Source organism: Sinocyclocheilus grahami, unplaced genomic scaffold, assembly GCF_001515645.1.
Source record: "Sinocyclocheilus grahami isolate Dianchi unplaced genomic scaffold, SAMN03320097.WGS_v1.1 scaffold273.1, whole genome shotgun sequence".
Classification (NCBI taxonomy): Eukaryota; Metazoa; Chordata; class Actinopteri; order Cypriniformes; family Cyprinidae; genus Sinocyclocheilus; species Sinocyclocheilus grahami.
The window spans coordinates 1,005,842-1,018,856 of NW_015505452.1; the positions used below are offsets into that span (position 1 = coordinate 1,005,842).

Sequence of the window (13,015 nt, forward strand, 5' to 3'; positions counted from 1 at the left end):
TTTGCTTTCGCCTAGAAACACACAGCGTCTCCCTGACATGCTGCTTCAACACTAACTGCGGTTACTGAAACCACGCCTTCTTTCTTTGCGTGCACATTTGGGCGGCATTATGCAAATATTCCCACATAGTGACCTAGATATGTGGGGGCGTTTTAGGGGGGCGTGGCAGAGTCTTAACTTTGATAAAGAATATCTCTTTGGTTTTGAGACTTTAGTCTTTGCAACTTCAGGGATCTTATCTATGCACAATCAGCTTGTAACACTCCAAAGAGAAAGGAAAACTTGAAATCGCATCATATGACCCCTTTAAGAAGCTAAATATTTTTGCAAACATTGTGAATACAAAAGTCATAAATACCAAGAAGTTTTCTTATTGTTAATCCATTTGAACTTAACTTAAAACCTTTTCATAAAAAGGTTTGGACATAATGACCTTGACAGTCATTAGGGTCTAAAGGGTCCTCTCTGTTATATGGTGTTTTTGATACATGATAGATTTACTGTATTATGGTTACAACACACTGATGGTTCTTTTGTATCCTTAAAATAAAAGCAACAACATTTTTTTGCTTCTTCAAAAAACTTTTCTAGTTTAATCCTTGGCATAGTTCCTGTGTTTTGAAGTTAATATCTGTGTTATTTGCATTACTACTTAATGTAATCTTTACTAATAGATTATATAAAAAATGATAAGTGGTATAACATTGACCCATATACATGATTTTAAAAGCACCACATAATTCACTTTTAGCTTATAATATTTGTAATAAAAGCTTTAAGGTGAAATGCCAACACTCTCATTGCAATTTTTAAATGTTTTACATTTTTGGTGAATTGGTGGCTAAGTCATATCTTAAAATTCACATCACTTTGTTCAAATTTCTTACAAATTCAAATGAAACCACCACCCTGTAAAATAGTTGTTTTCTCAGGATTGGGTTGGAAATGTTTGTAATTATTCTCACTGGATGATTTATTTATTTTTTCTAGGATGTATCCAAGTTCTTGGAATGAGGTATTTGGAACTTAGATGGTTCTAAAAAATTAGAGTCTGGTTATTTGAGATTAAAAAATAGTTGTTGATATAGCATTATAGGCTTTCAAGTTCAGTGTATTCGATTTGGGGTGCTTTAAAGCAGTGCATAGATACTTTCTAAAGCGATAGAAAACTAAAAAGTATTGAGTAAGAAAAGATTCTCCTAATGCATCAGGCGTTAAAAATCCTATTGGTTGTAATTGAAACTTTTATTCTTCAGTGTCAGTGAATAGTGTTGTCTGGCCTCTCATGTATCAGTTGGTCCTCATTTGAGAAAGTTTCCTAGAATAGTTGCTCTGCTTAAAGCACTTAAGGGGGTTCATCCTAAAAACCAGTCAGACTAGTAACCGGACTGTTTGGACAGACCTATCAGGTGTGTGGTGTTTAAAGGTCAGCTAACATATGGATTTGATAGTAATCTGAATATAAATCACTCAGTGGCCTTGTGTATTTTAACCATTGCTGATACCTCAATCCAGCACATTTTCTTTAGAAATGTACCATTAATTATTTGCATGTTGAAATGGTGGGTTTATTGCAGGTCCTCAGAGGAAGTCCCTCACATCCTGTTACAGTGGGCACAACCCTAACACATGATGATAAATCGCTCCAGCCTCCCCGGGGATGGAGGGAGCGGAGTAGTGCATACTGTGCAGCATTTCATTACTCTTTTGCATGTGTTGTCTATTGATTCCTAGTGCTGTCTTTACCAGTATGTGTGGATGTTTTTTTAGCCAATAAGGTGGCTACTGTTTGGAAAGCTGTCATATGGATTGTTTGGTATACTTAAAATACTTCCAATATCGTATCACCCAAAGCATTCAAACCTTCCCCTTGTCGGCTTCATGAAAATAAGTATACCCGGTTAAAAGGGCAGTGTCGATTAGGTTAGACTGCCCTCTTTTAACATGTTAATGCGTGTACACCATTCATTACCTTTCTATGCAAAGGACGGTAAAAAAACCTACTTTGTCAAGTGACTGGCAGACTGAAGCCAGACTTCTCAGCCATCACTATTAGTGGTTTAATACAAGTAAAAAGACATTAATCTAATTTTACAGAACTTCACTGGTCAAAGTCTGTTTATTACTATGACAGCTGAACTCTTGTTTCACATGCTACACTGCGTGACTTCACTGAAGTGTCCTTTCATGAAGCTAGCATGTAATTTGTTTAGCATTTGCATGCAGGTGCTGCTGTCTGGACACTGCGTTGTCTGCTCAACAGTCGGTTTTGCTTTCTATGTTTTGCAGGATCAATGGATTAGGAGTGTTGGTTGGTTGATTGTTGTGTTGTCTTTGAATTAGCAGGCCTCACTAGACTAGAATGAACTTTTGCTTTAGGCTTTTAAACTGCTGCATGTTTTGACTAGTTAATATTACTTTATCTATTCTCACCAGTTTGTGGTTTGAGCAAGTGTAATCTGCATTGATCTTCTCTTTGAAGTCTTTATTAAAACTTAAAATTAACTAGAAATTTCCTTCTATTTGAGTGTAAAGTATGTAGCATTGCTAATGGAGTTATAATAGGTGCCAGACAAGTTGCGATTCCCATTAAGACGGAATAAAGCAGTGCTGTTGTGTTATTGTAAAATTCAAAGGAGTTGTCAATGAGTAGACCTGTGCTTTTGAAAAGCTGGACAGACAGTCTATCACACAGTCTATCTCTGTGTGACATCAGCATACACTTTCATGTAAACTGTAGTTGTAACAATGGCCTCCAGTGAGGATATGTACGATCTAGATTCCTGTAATGCTTCATAGACAGTATCATCCATTGTAGATACGAGACCAGTTCTCTGTAACCATTTGAAATCTAGCTAAACACTTAATTCCAGTTATGACAGTATTGAATTATTCAGTGATATGGTATGTGATATGGTAAGGTGAATTTTGTAAAGCCCAGCAGGAATATTAAAATTAGAAAGAAGTCGTTTTATATTTTGCATATAATTTTTTTTTTATAAAAATATAAAAACTTATTTTAATGTCTGTTAAAGACTTATAACTGGAGTTTTGTGGCACTGAAAGTAGCTAATACAGAAAAAAAAATCTACTTATTCTGGGGAAATCACCAAAAATATTTCATGACTGATTCTACACTACACAAATTTTTGTCTAGTCATATCTTAGAATTAACCCACCCACCCACACCAGCAGCTACTAGCATTATGGTTCATGACTAAGACATAACAAAAACCTATTGGCGATAGATAGATAGATAGATAGATAGATAGATAGATAGATAGATAGATAGATAGATACATACATACATACATACATACATACATACATAGATAGCTAGATAGGCCACAATATTTCAATGTGTCCGAATTCATGTTTCCAGTGCAGACTTCCTGTTTCAGTTTGTCAGCAATGGGAAAAATATAATATGGGGTTATTAATCATTTGTATTACCATATTTCAAATAATTGATTTATTGTTTGAACAGTATTTATGCATAAAGTTAGTATTTCCTGCACTGCCTTTATGCTAGTTTAAAAAAATTGTGTCCGGACACAGTGATTACATTATTGTGTCATAATTGAGAATTACCAGTGGTGGACAGTAATTGTAATCAGTGAATATATTTAATTAAATATTACCACATTTTTCCCAGTGTTTTTATATTTTCAACCTAGCACACAAGTACACATTTTGTTTTTCTTCATTTTTAAATACTGTATGGTACACTTTTTCCATTTTTTTGCACTCTTGAATTATCAGTAACTTAAACTGATACTTTAGTATATTTAAGTTTAATGTTTTGAGAATAAATCAAGTACTTTTGAAAACGATCACTTATATTTTCAGTGGAATACTGTTTTGTTAGGGTATGACTAATACAAAGCTCAAAAGTAAAAGATGCATTACTGTAATGAGAATTTGAAAAAATACCTTACGTAAACTCTTTGGAGGACATATTGACTGATATTGTCCCTACAAAACATTGATTCATAAATCATTCAACACTGTCTTCCTCGTGCGTGTCTTTTCCATTTTCATCTCACTTTCATTTAGAAGTCATTTACCTGCTTGTCATATGTTGCAATACTTGTCACACTGAAAGCAGAGGCTGATCCCGCTCAGGGTCATTATAAGGAATATAATTTATCAGTATTGTAACGTGTCCTTCAAGTATGTACTTGCTGTTGTCAGCTGAATGGAATGTATTCAAACACAACACAATTTCAGTCGCGCCTCTATTGAAACCCGTTTAGATGATTTTGTTGTAACTTCAGACTTCAGTCTGTGTGTTTTGAACAAACACGTTTTATCATATAGATGTTAGATGGGATTGTTACCTTTACTTGATGAAAAAATAGCAGAAACATGCCAATTATTGCATGGCTACCACAGTAGGATAGTTCTCCCAGAAATGTTGTTAATGTCTTCCCAAACCTGTTGGCTATGTCTTCCGTGGAACACAAGAGAAGTTATTTTTAAGAAGTTACTTTTTTTTTTGGCATACAGTGAAAGTAAACAGGGTCCAGTGTTGTTTTGGACCACACTGACCATCATTGTATGGACAAAAACATCTGAAACTGAACATTTTAGAAATAAATAAATAAGGTCATACAGGTTTGAAATGAGAGTGAGTAAATGATGACAGAAATACATTTTTTTTAGGAAACTTTCTCTTTAACAGGTATCATGTTAAGTATGTTAAAAACAAAGTTGACCCAATTGAGAATTTCACTGGCGCGATCGACACTCTTCGTTGACAGGGCGTAAACAGTGAAGTTTTGAAAGCATCCTTTACCTCAGAAATGTTAATGATTACTTATGGAAAAATGTTGATGAGTCTTATTTTGCTGTTGTGAATTGATTTATGCAGTAATCTTTAAGCTAGCTGGTTAGTCAGTCGTTGTAATGAATTATTTGATGATTCTCTTCACCTCATCAACAAACATGTTCATGTGGTGTTAAACCTGGCTGCTTCAGCATTTTGACCTGTTAAACTGTGTTAATCTTTCAAAGCCCCAACCCACTGTATACATCACGTTTGTTCTTTTTTTGGACTCACATTAATGCCCGCTTAATCTTTAGGCTCCGCTCTTTCATTCATTCATTCATTGTAATTAGAGCAGATTGCCCTGCTACACTCTTAAAAATAAAGGTGCTTCAAAAGGTTCTTCAAGCGATGCCATAGAAGAACCATTTTTGGTTCCACAAAGAACCATTTAGTCAAAGGTTCTTTAAAGAACCATCTCTTTCTTACCTTTTTATAATCTGAAGAACCTTCTTTTGCCACAAAGAACCTTTTGTGAAACAGAAAGGTTCTTCAGATGTTAAAGGTTCTTTATGGAACCATTTAGACAAAAAGGTTCTTCTATGGCATCGTGAAGCACCTTTATTTTTAAGAGTGTAAGACCCCATAATTGCAACTGGTTGCCAAAGAAACAGGCCTCTCCGTCTCTTTATCCAACCAAAAATGGAGATTTGTTCCACAATCTCACTTTATTTCCTCAGAAGTGTTGTAGTAGATTACTATAATCCTTTATATTGGCTGACAAGATTGTTTTGATCAGCTCAGTTGACTTCCTGCTTGTCTCAAGAATGCGATTCTGCAAAGGTCGGCCTGTTACAATCCTGTCTGTGGGTGTGCCTCGTATTGAAGGTGAAACATTTGCCAGTTAAAGGAGGTTTTTTTCCTCATTCGATGTGGGCGGGTACATCACGGCGTAGCTGTTGAGGACGTCCTGTGTCTCTAAAAACGTGTGATGTGTAAGAGGAAGCATGATGTCAGTCGCAGCCTTGGTAACGCAGTGTAGGTGTCTGTGAATCCGCCCACAGATATGGCAAAGATCCGCCTCCCAGGCTGCCAGGGTGAAGCAAAGCTGGCCGTCTAGTAGCCAACAGCCCTCTCCTTCCCCCCTCGTGTCCCTACGAAAGCTCCCTCTTAATCCCGGGCCTTTTGATAGGCTCCGGTAACCAGGGCAACAGTCTCGTTTGCATGTCAGCTGATGTGTGTCCAAAGTGCCCGCAGTGCACAAAAGGGGGCGTAAACAAGTCGTCTTTGTTGGAGTGGCTGCTCCACCAAAGGTCGTTATAATGAGCTGATATGGACTGATCTTTTCTCTTGCGTCTCTCATCAAATTGTGTCCAAAGGTTGTCCTTCCCTAGAAAATGTGTGTGTTTGTACATGTTTACAATCAAGTTATCATTAAACAAATTGAATACTTTAGTCTTTCTTGACTCGTTATATAATACTACTAGTTTTCAGCAAGTGTTGACTGGCCCAACTCATCAGCTGTGAACCTTAAATCTGGGGTCTCAGGTTGCCAGGTCTCATGTTTCCTTGCTGCTTCCAGGAAGTCACGGTGAAAGACATGATGCCAGATTTCTAGATGACTGACACCAGGGTGATTCCATCTGTCTGTGTGGATGTCTGCATTTGGAGGTCAACAAAACACTGTTATTGGATTGGCAGCATCATGGAAAGGCCTGGGCGGCAGAGCAAATAGCCAAACAAATAGCCTAAGTTCTTCTTGCATTTTTGTATTAGTATTAAATTGTGTATATGCCAGTATTAAAGTATTTTTTAATGATACAACACTGGATGGAAACTTTTTTTATATTTTATTTTATATTTTATTTTATTTTGCATAATAGATGGTTAAAACTATTATTTTAAATGCATCTTTCCCTTTAATCTGCACTTCTTTCACATTTTCTGCATTGATTAAGGGGGAAATTCTGTGAAATGAGAATGTTGTGAAATGTGTTAAGTGATGAACTTGTTGCTGAAAAATTAACACATTTTTTAAAATCAGAATTTTTTTTTTTTTACAAACAAACTGTAATACCTGGTGAAATGTGTATATATAGGGTGTACAGGATTCTAATTTTATCATAATTTGGAAACAATCCAAAGCAATCATTGTTGGATCATAAATGAAAATAAAAAAGGATCCTACTGGATTAATTGAAACTCTTACAGGACAAATTATTATTATGATTAATTCATGTTTAATTAATTGTGTCCTTTTTGATATGTTGTTATCTTTAAGAGAAACACTGTGTTGTACTGGAATAATGTTTTTCAACTGGACAGTTGTAGGACATAATTTTGGGAGCTGAAGAAGTTGTACAGTCCTGATAGATTTTCTTTTAATTCCTTTTGATTAAATACAGGGACATTTTATTGGTAATCATATTTTTCTTTTTGCACTCTGTGTTCTGAAAGGTCATATTTATGTTGGACACAGGCCTTAAAGGGACATGAGCAAAAAAAAAAATAATGTTTGCAAATTAATTAATATGTTCCCGTGAAAAACTTTGTCTTTTCTCACAGAAGTTTTGTATTCTCTCTTATAAATACTTTTGAGGTTGGAGGAAAAACTGTATTGCAATGCTTTTGTGAGTAAAAGCAAAGTTTCAGAGGAATGCAACACTTTAGTGAAAAAATGCAGACGTTTTGCAGTTTCTCTGGATAGGTTTTCAAGAGAACACATGTTTTTCAGTGAATGCAAAGTTTGGTTACACTTGATTTCGATAGTCCATTTTAGACATTCTACAGTACTAAGTATAAATAGCTTTGCAAGTACATTCTATTATAATAAAATAAGTTGACGTATTTGCAGAGTTACTTCTAGTCAGTAGAGTGTGTGTTTGGGACCATCACAATAAAGTGTTAGCAGATATTAAGCAGACAGTCCAGTAATACTCTAAAGAGTGATAGTTGGCATGTAATTGCAAAGTTACTTTTATTTAGTAAAATGTCTATCAAAATAAAGTGTTACCCAAAGTTTTTCTGAGGAATGCAAAATTGCAAGGGAAAATAATAATATAATAAAATAATATTTTAATGCTGTCATGTTCTCAAGCTAAATGTTTGCATTCCCTGAGCATTCTGTTCGCTCACAAAAATGTTATGATGACTTCCATCATAACATTTTTGAGGTAGGAGGAAGGAAAAACTATATTTCAGTGCCTTTGCAAGTGAACACAAAGCTTTAATACTTCAGTGCAGATTTCCACTTCTGATTTATCTTTTAAAAATGTTACAGTATGTTCGGTGAAGTTACAGGGGTCATGAAATGCATTTTTGAAATTATTTTCTAATGTTTCCTGAGGTGCGCTTATAATGTTTTGTTCTCATTAAAAACAAAAACGATCAAAGAACATATGTACATGAGCACACAATCACAGGTTATATGATGTGACGGTCATGAAATGCGTTTTCAAAATGTTATATTATATAAATAAAGTTTTTTCTTTCTTTACCTAACAGCAGTATTGCTCTTGTGATTAATGGACAGATATGAGTTGTTGAAAACACACCTCTATGATTACATAAATCAATGACGCACATTAATGGGCATGTTGAGAAAAATTGTGAGTCGTTTTCACTGATCCGTGTGAACTAGGATCAGTGTTGTCATCTGTACATAAAACCTTTCAAAAACTCGAAGGAAATTTTTTTTTAGCAATTTCTACTACGTTGTTGTCATGTAAGCATGCCTTTAAACTGGGGAGTTACTTTTGAGTTTTGAAACTTTCAGTATGCTTTTATTCTAGAGTAACATTTTATACATGTAAATATCAGGAACATTTTGATTCTTCATTTCATGATCCTTTAAACAGCAAATGAACATTTTATATTTCTGGCTGTGGGACTCAGCTACTAAACTAAATTTAGTACATTTGCATAAATCCTCCATGTTCTCATTGTTCTCTGACTTTAAAACTTGCCATCTCATTATAGTTGAAACTCTCCTCTCGATGTATTACAACAGATCCTATTTTGCACACTCAACACCCACAAAATTGATATGGAAAAGCTGCTGGGAGGGCAGATAGGACTGGAGGACTTCATCTTCGCTCACATAAAAGGGCTCAAAAAGGAGGTGGAGGTGTACAAAGCTGAGGAGGCACTTGGGCTCACCATCACAGACAATGGAGCTGGATACGCCTTCATAAAGGTAGACTCACAATGACGCTTTTGTTAGATCAGGGTGTTATTTTGGGATGCCACCCCTTTAGCAGTGTAATTAGTTTTCCAAGTGCAGAGCTCATAGCTTGTAGTACTAGCACTGCCCATGTACAGACAATGATTTGCATGTTTTTGAAAGTAAACAAATTTAGTGCTTGAAGAGTACTTTATGATTTTCTGTAAATTGTAAAATATCCCTGTGCACAAATAAAAGTGGTATTTAATCTCTTTTTAGCCAAGCTTTGATTGAGAAAAGTTAATCATTTAATTTAGAAGATCGCCACCCTGTGTTTGTAAGATCACATGCTGTAGTACTCTGAATGCTGGATTTGTATCTTCAAAGCAAAGTGCATTTTTTTAATTCTTTATTCATATTATTTTAAGCCTAGTTAGTGGTTAAATTAAAAGTATGCCAAAAATGCATTTGTTCTATTGCTACTTTAACATGTTAACAAAAGTTATTATTAAATATGAAGCGTATCTGTTTTTCCATTTGGCAGCGTATCAAAGAGGGCAGTGTGGTGGATGGGGTAAAGGTGATCTGTGTGGGAGATCATGTCGAATGCATTAATGGAAAGAACATCGTTGGAATGCGGCATTTTGAGGTGGCACGAATGCTGAAGGAGCTGCCCAAGGATCAGTCTTTCACCATCAAACTCGTGGAGTCCATGAAAGCCTTTGGTTTGTCATTCATTCTTGTTGAAGTACTAATTTTGTCTGGATTTTTTGGTTTTGAACATTGTATGTGACTGGTGTATGCAAAAAAAAAAAAAAATCTAGACAGTAGAGTGCAACAGTAGTTTCTGAACTAAAATATCCCATTTATATTCTCAATACAGAAATTTATTTTTAACATTAAAGTATACATCTTATACTACAGACTGCTCTTGAGCTCTAAGGTTGATAAGGGATGGTATTTGCTTCTGAAGAAGCCAAAAGTCAATGATTTTAATTTCATTTTTAAAGAACAATGTTTAAAGGGGTCATATTTTCCTTTCTCTTTGGAGTGTTACAAGCTGTTCGTGAATAGATAAGATTCCTAAAGTTGCAAAGACTAAAGTCTCAAACCCAAAGAGATATTCTTTATAAAAGTTAATACTCGTCCACGCCCTCCTAAAATGCCTCGTTTAAACAAGCCCCCACATGTCTATGTCACGATGTGGGAAGATCGAAAGAAAAGAAGGCGTAGCTTTATTGTTGCTGCCACCGCCGCCGCCATGTTGTGAAGACACTGTGTGTTTCGTTGCGAAAGCAAAAATACTTTGTTTGGCCTTCCAAATGAGGACACGACTAGAAATCAGAGGTTAAGTTGTATTTACAACACTGATCCAGAACAGTTCAACTCAAATATTCAGATGTGTGCAACGCATTTTATGGAGGACTGTTTCCTGATCGTGGGAGAGTAGACTACAATGCCGGCTGTTCTGACTCACATATTTAAAGAATTTGCCACTGATGATTCAAATGTGAGTTTTGAGCAGTGTAGTAGTGTTTGTAGTTTGTCATTGTTTTATGTTTACGCGGCGCAATGCAACGCGTAAAAGACAGTATAAGTCATTATAATCCGTAATTATGTCCCCACTGTATGCAATAAATGCCTAGTTTATAATGGGTTTTAATGTTTTTGTCTCGTCGCTCCGGCCGGACAGGGCATCACAGTATGGTAAGGGGCGTAACATTTCCATCACACGCTTGAGGTATTCGGCCAATGCACTGGATAGCTGGCCAATCAGAGCACACCTCACTTTTCAGACTGATGAGCTTTGTAAAAAATTTCAAGTATCAAAAAAAGTTTCAGAAAGGCGGGGCATAGAGGAGAAACAATAATGTACAGTATGTGGAAAATAATGTGTTTTTTGAACCTTGAACTGCATAAACCCATTTCATTACACCAAATACACAAAATATGACAACATATGACCCCTTTAATTGCTGAATTCCCAATGAAGAACTACACTACCCATAATCCTCAAGAGAGATCCACCAATCAGAGAAGGCATGGCAATGTGTACTGCAGCAAGAAAGCTTGAAAAAAAAACGTACAATCTTTTATGTATTTGACGTTTTATACTCAAATTTTCTTTACATAATTCGCCATACTTGATTAGTAGTTAATTGCCTAATGAAATACATTAAATACACTGTCTTTTTTGCCTCATATCCAAGTTTTTAATGTTGTAATTTATATCCAAGCTTCTTATTTGATTCAAGGCTTAGAAATTTTTATTTAATAATTTTTTGAAGTCCAGATGGAAAAATAAGTATTAATAAATTCTAGAACTGTTATTGTTACTGTTATCCCTATTGCTATACATTATGTGGTCTATTAAATGTTACTGTGTTGATTAATGTAGATTTAATGTAAAAAAAAAAATTTCACTTGGCAGAGATGCTTGAACCAAGGTCAAGAGGAGGTGGAGGCGGCGGCAAATCGTCAGGAGATGGCAAGATAGGCACAGGGAGAGAAACCCTCAGATTGCGCTCCAAGGGTCCTGCAACAGTCGAGGAGATGGTGACTGTGTTTTCTCAATGTTGCGATTCTGAGTTTATATTTTACACTTCTGACACGTTTAAATTAAGGTTTTGGAGTGGCCAAATAAAAAGTCCGGACTTAAATCCGGTTGAGATGCTTAAACAGTCCATTCATGCTCGAAAACCCTCCAATGTGGCTGAATTAAAACAATTCTGCAAAGAAGAGTGGGCCAAAATTCCTCCACAGCGATGTGAAAGACTCATTGCCAGTTATCGCAAACTCTTGATTGCAGTTGTTGCTGCAAAGCGTGGCACAACCAGTTATTAGATTTAGGGGGCAATTACTTTTTCACGTAGGGCCAGGCAGGTTTGGACAGCTTTTTTCCCTTAATAAAATATATAATCATTTAAAAACGGCATTTTGTATTTACTTGCATTATCTTTGTGTAAAAATTAAATTTGTTTGATGATCTGAATCTTTTAAGTGTGACAAATATGCAAAAAATTTAAAAAACAGGAAGGGGCCAACACTTTTTCACACCACTGTATATGGTACTGTGTTGGGTAACCACACAGTACCAAAATCTTGGTACCAAATTGCCTTTTGCAATGGTTTGTTGCATTAACAAATATTACTAAAATGTGTCAGGCTTTAAGTATTGCAAAACGAGATGACTGTATCCTCTTCACTTCTGTACAGCCGCCACAATGGTCGAGGTGGGCAGAGATAAGAAGAACCCTGATGAGTTTGCCATGGCTCTGGACAAGGCTCTTGGTGACTTTGCCTTCCCAGATGAGTTTGTGTTCGACGTCTGGGGAGCCATCGGTGATGCTAAACAGGGACGGTTTTAAGCACTGCTACACACACACACACACACCACCACCACACATTAAAACTGAGCTGAAATCAAGAGCATCCTGTTTAGAGTCATGCAGTTTATAGCTAGCATGCTGAACATTTGAATTTATGTGATTGACAAAAATATTTTCACAAATAAATAATAAACAAAAAATAATAGTAAATATCACCACTGTATTTTTCTTCACATAATACATTCTCAAGCCTTTCAAAGAGCTTCAACAGCAGTTAGGCACCAGGATGATGAGAATCTAGAGAATTTTATTTCTGTGGTTTAGCATTTGTAGGTGAAGCTGGGAGTTTATGATATAAAAAAAAAGCCAAGGGAAAGGGTGATGTTTGAAACACTCTTTTGCATAGAGAGAATTTTGTATAGAATTATGGATATGCATCAGTTGTCTTTTCAGAGCTATTTTAGACTTTAATTTATTTAATAAAATGATGAAACTTTTGAGAAATTGCAGTTTCAGTAGCTGATTGTCATATTGTAGTCAATTCAAAATATACACACAAAAAAAATAATAGTGCCAAGCATTTCATTTAAAAAATATCACAAATGAATTGGTCACATTGTTGATTTTATTGTTATTAGTTTATTGTAAAATATAATCCATAAGGGATCACTTTGTATGATAGATGTATGTTTTTGTGTGCCTTCACATTTGTGTTGTCAATGTAATTTTGTATGAACAATTTCTATTGTGCTCAAA

At 35.6% G+C, this 13,015-nt stretch overlaps 1 protein-coding gene across 1 annotated transcript in view; it reads left to right on the forward strand.

Annotated features, from left to right (window-relative positions):
• Nucleotides 1–12,621, forward strand: part of gipc2 (GIPC PDZ domain containing family, member 2) — a 17,398-nt gene extending 4,777 nt beyond the window's left edge. Inside the window, exons 2-5 of the mRNA XM_016291574.1 lie at nucleotides 8,778–8,963; nucleotides 9,475–9,655; nucleotides 11,362–11,554; nucleotides 12,124–12,621. Of these exons, the coding sequence (XP_016147060.1) occupies nucleotides 8,778–8,963; nucleotides 9,475–9,655; nucleotides 11,362–11,554; nucleotides 12,124–12,298 (735 nt within the window). The 3' untranslated portion in view covers nucleotides 12,299–12,621. The remainder of the gene's footprint in view (nucleotides 1–8,777; nucleotides 8,964–9,474; nucleotides 9,656–11,361; nucleotides 11,555–12,123) is intronic.
• The last annotated feature ends 394 nt before the right edge of the window (nucleotides 12,622–13,015 follow it).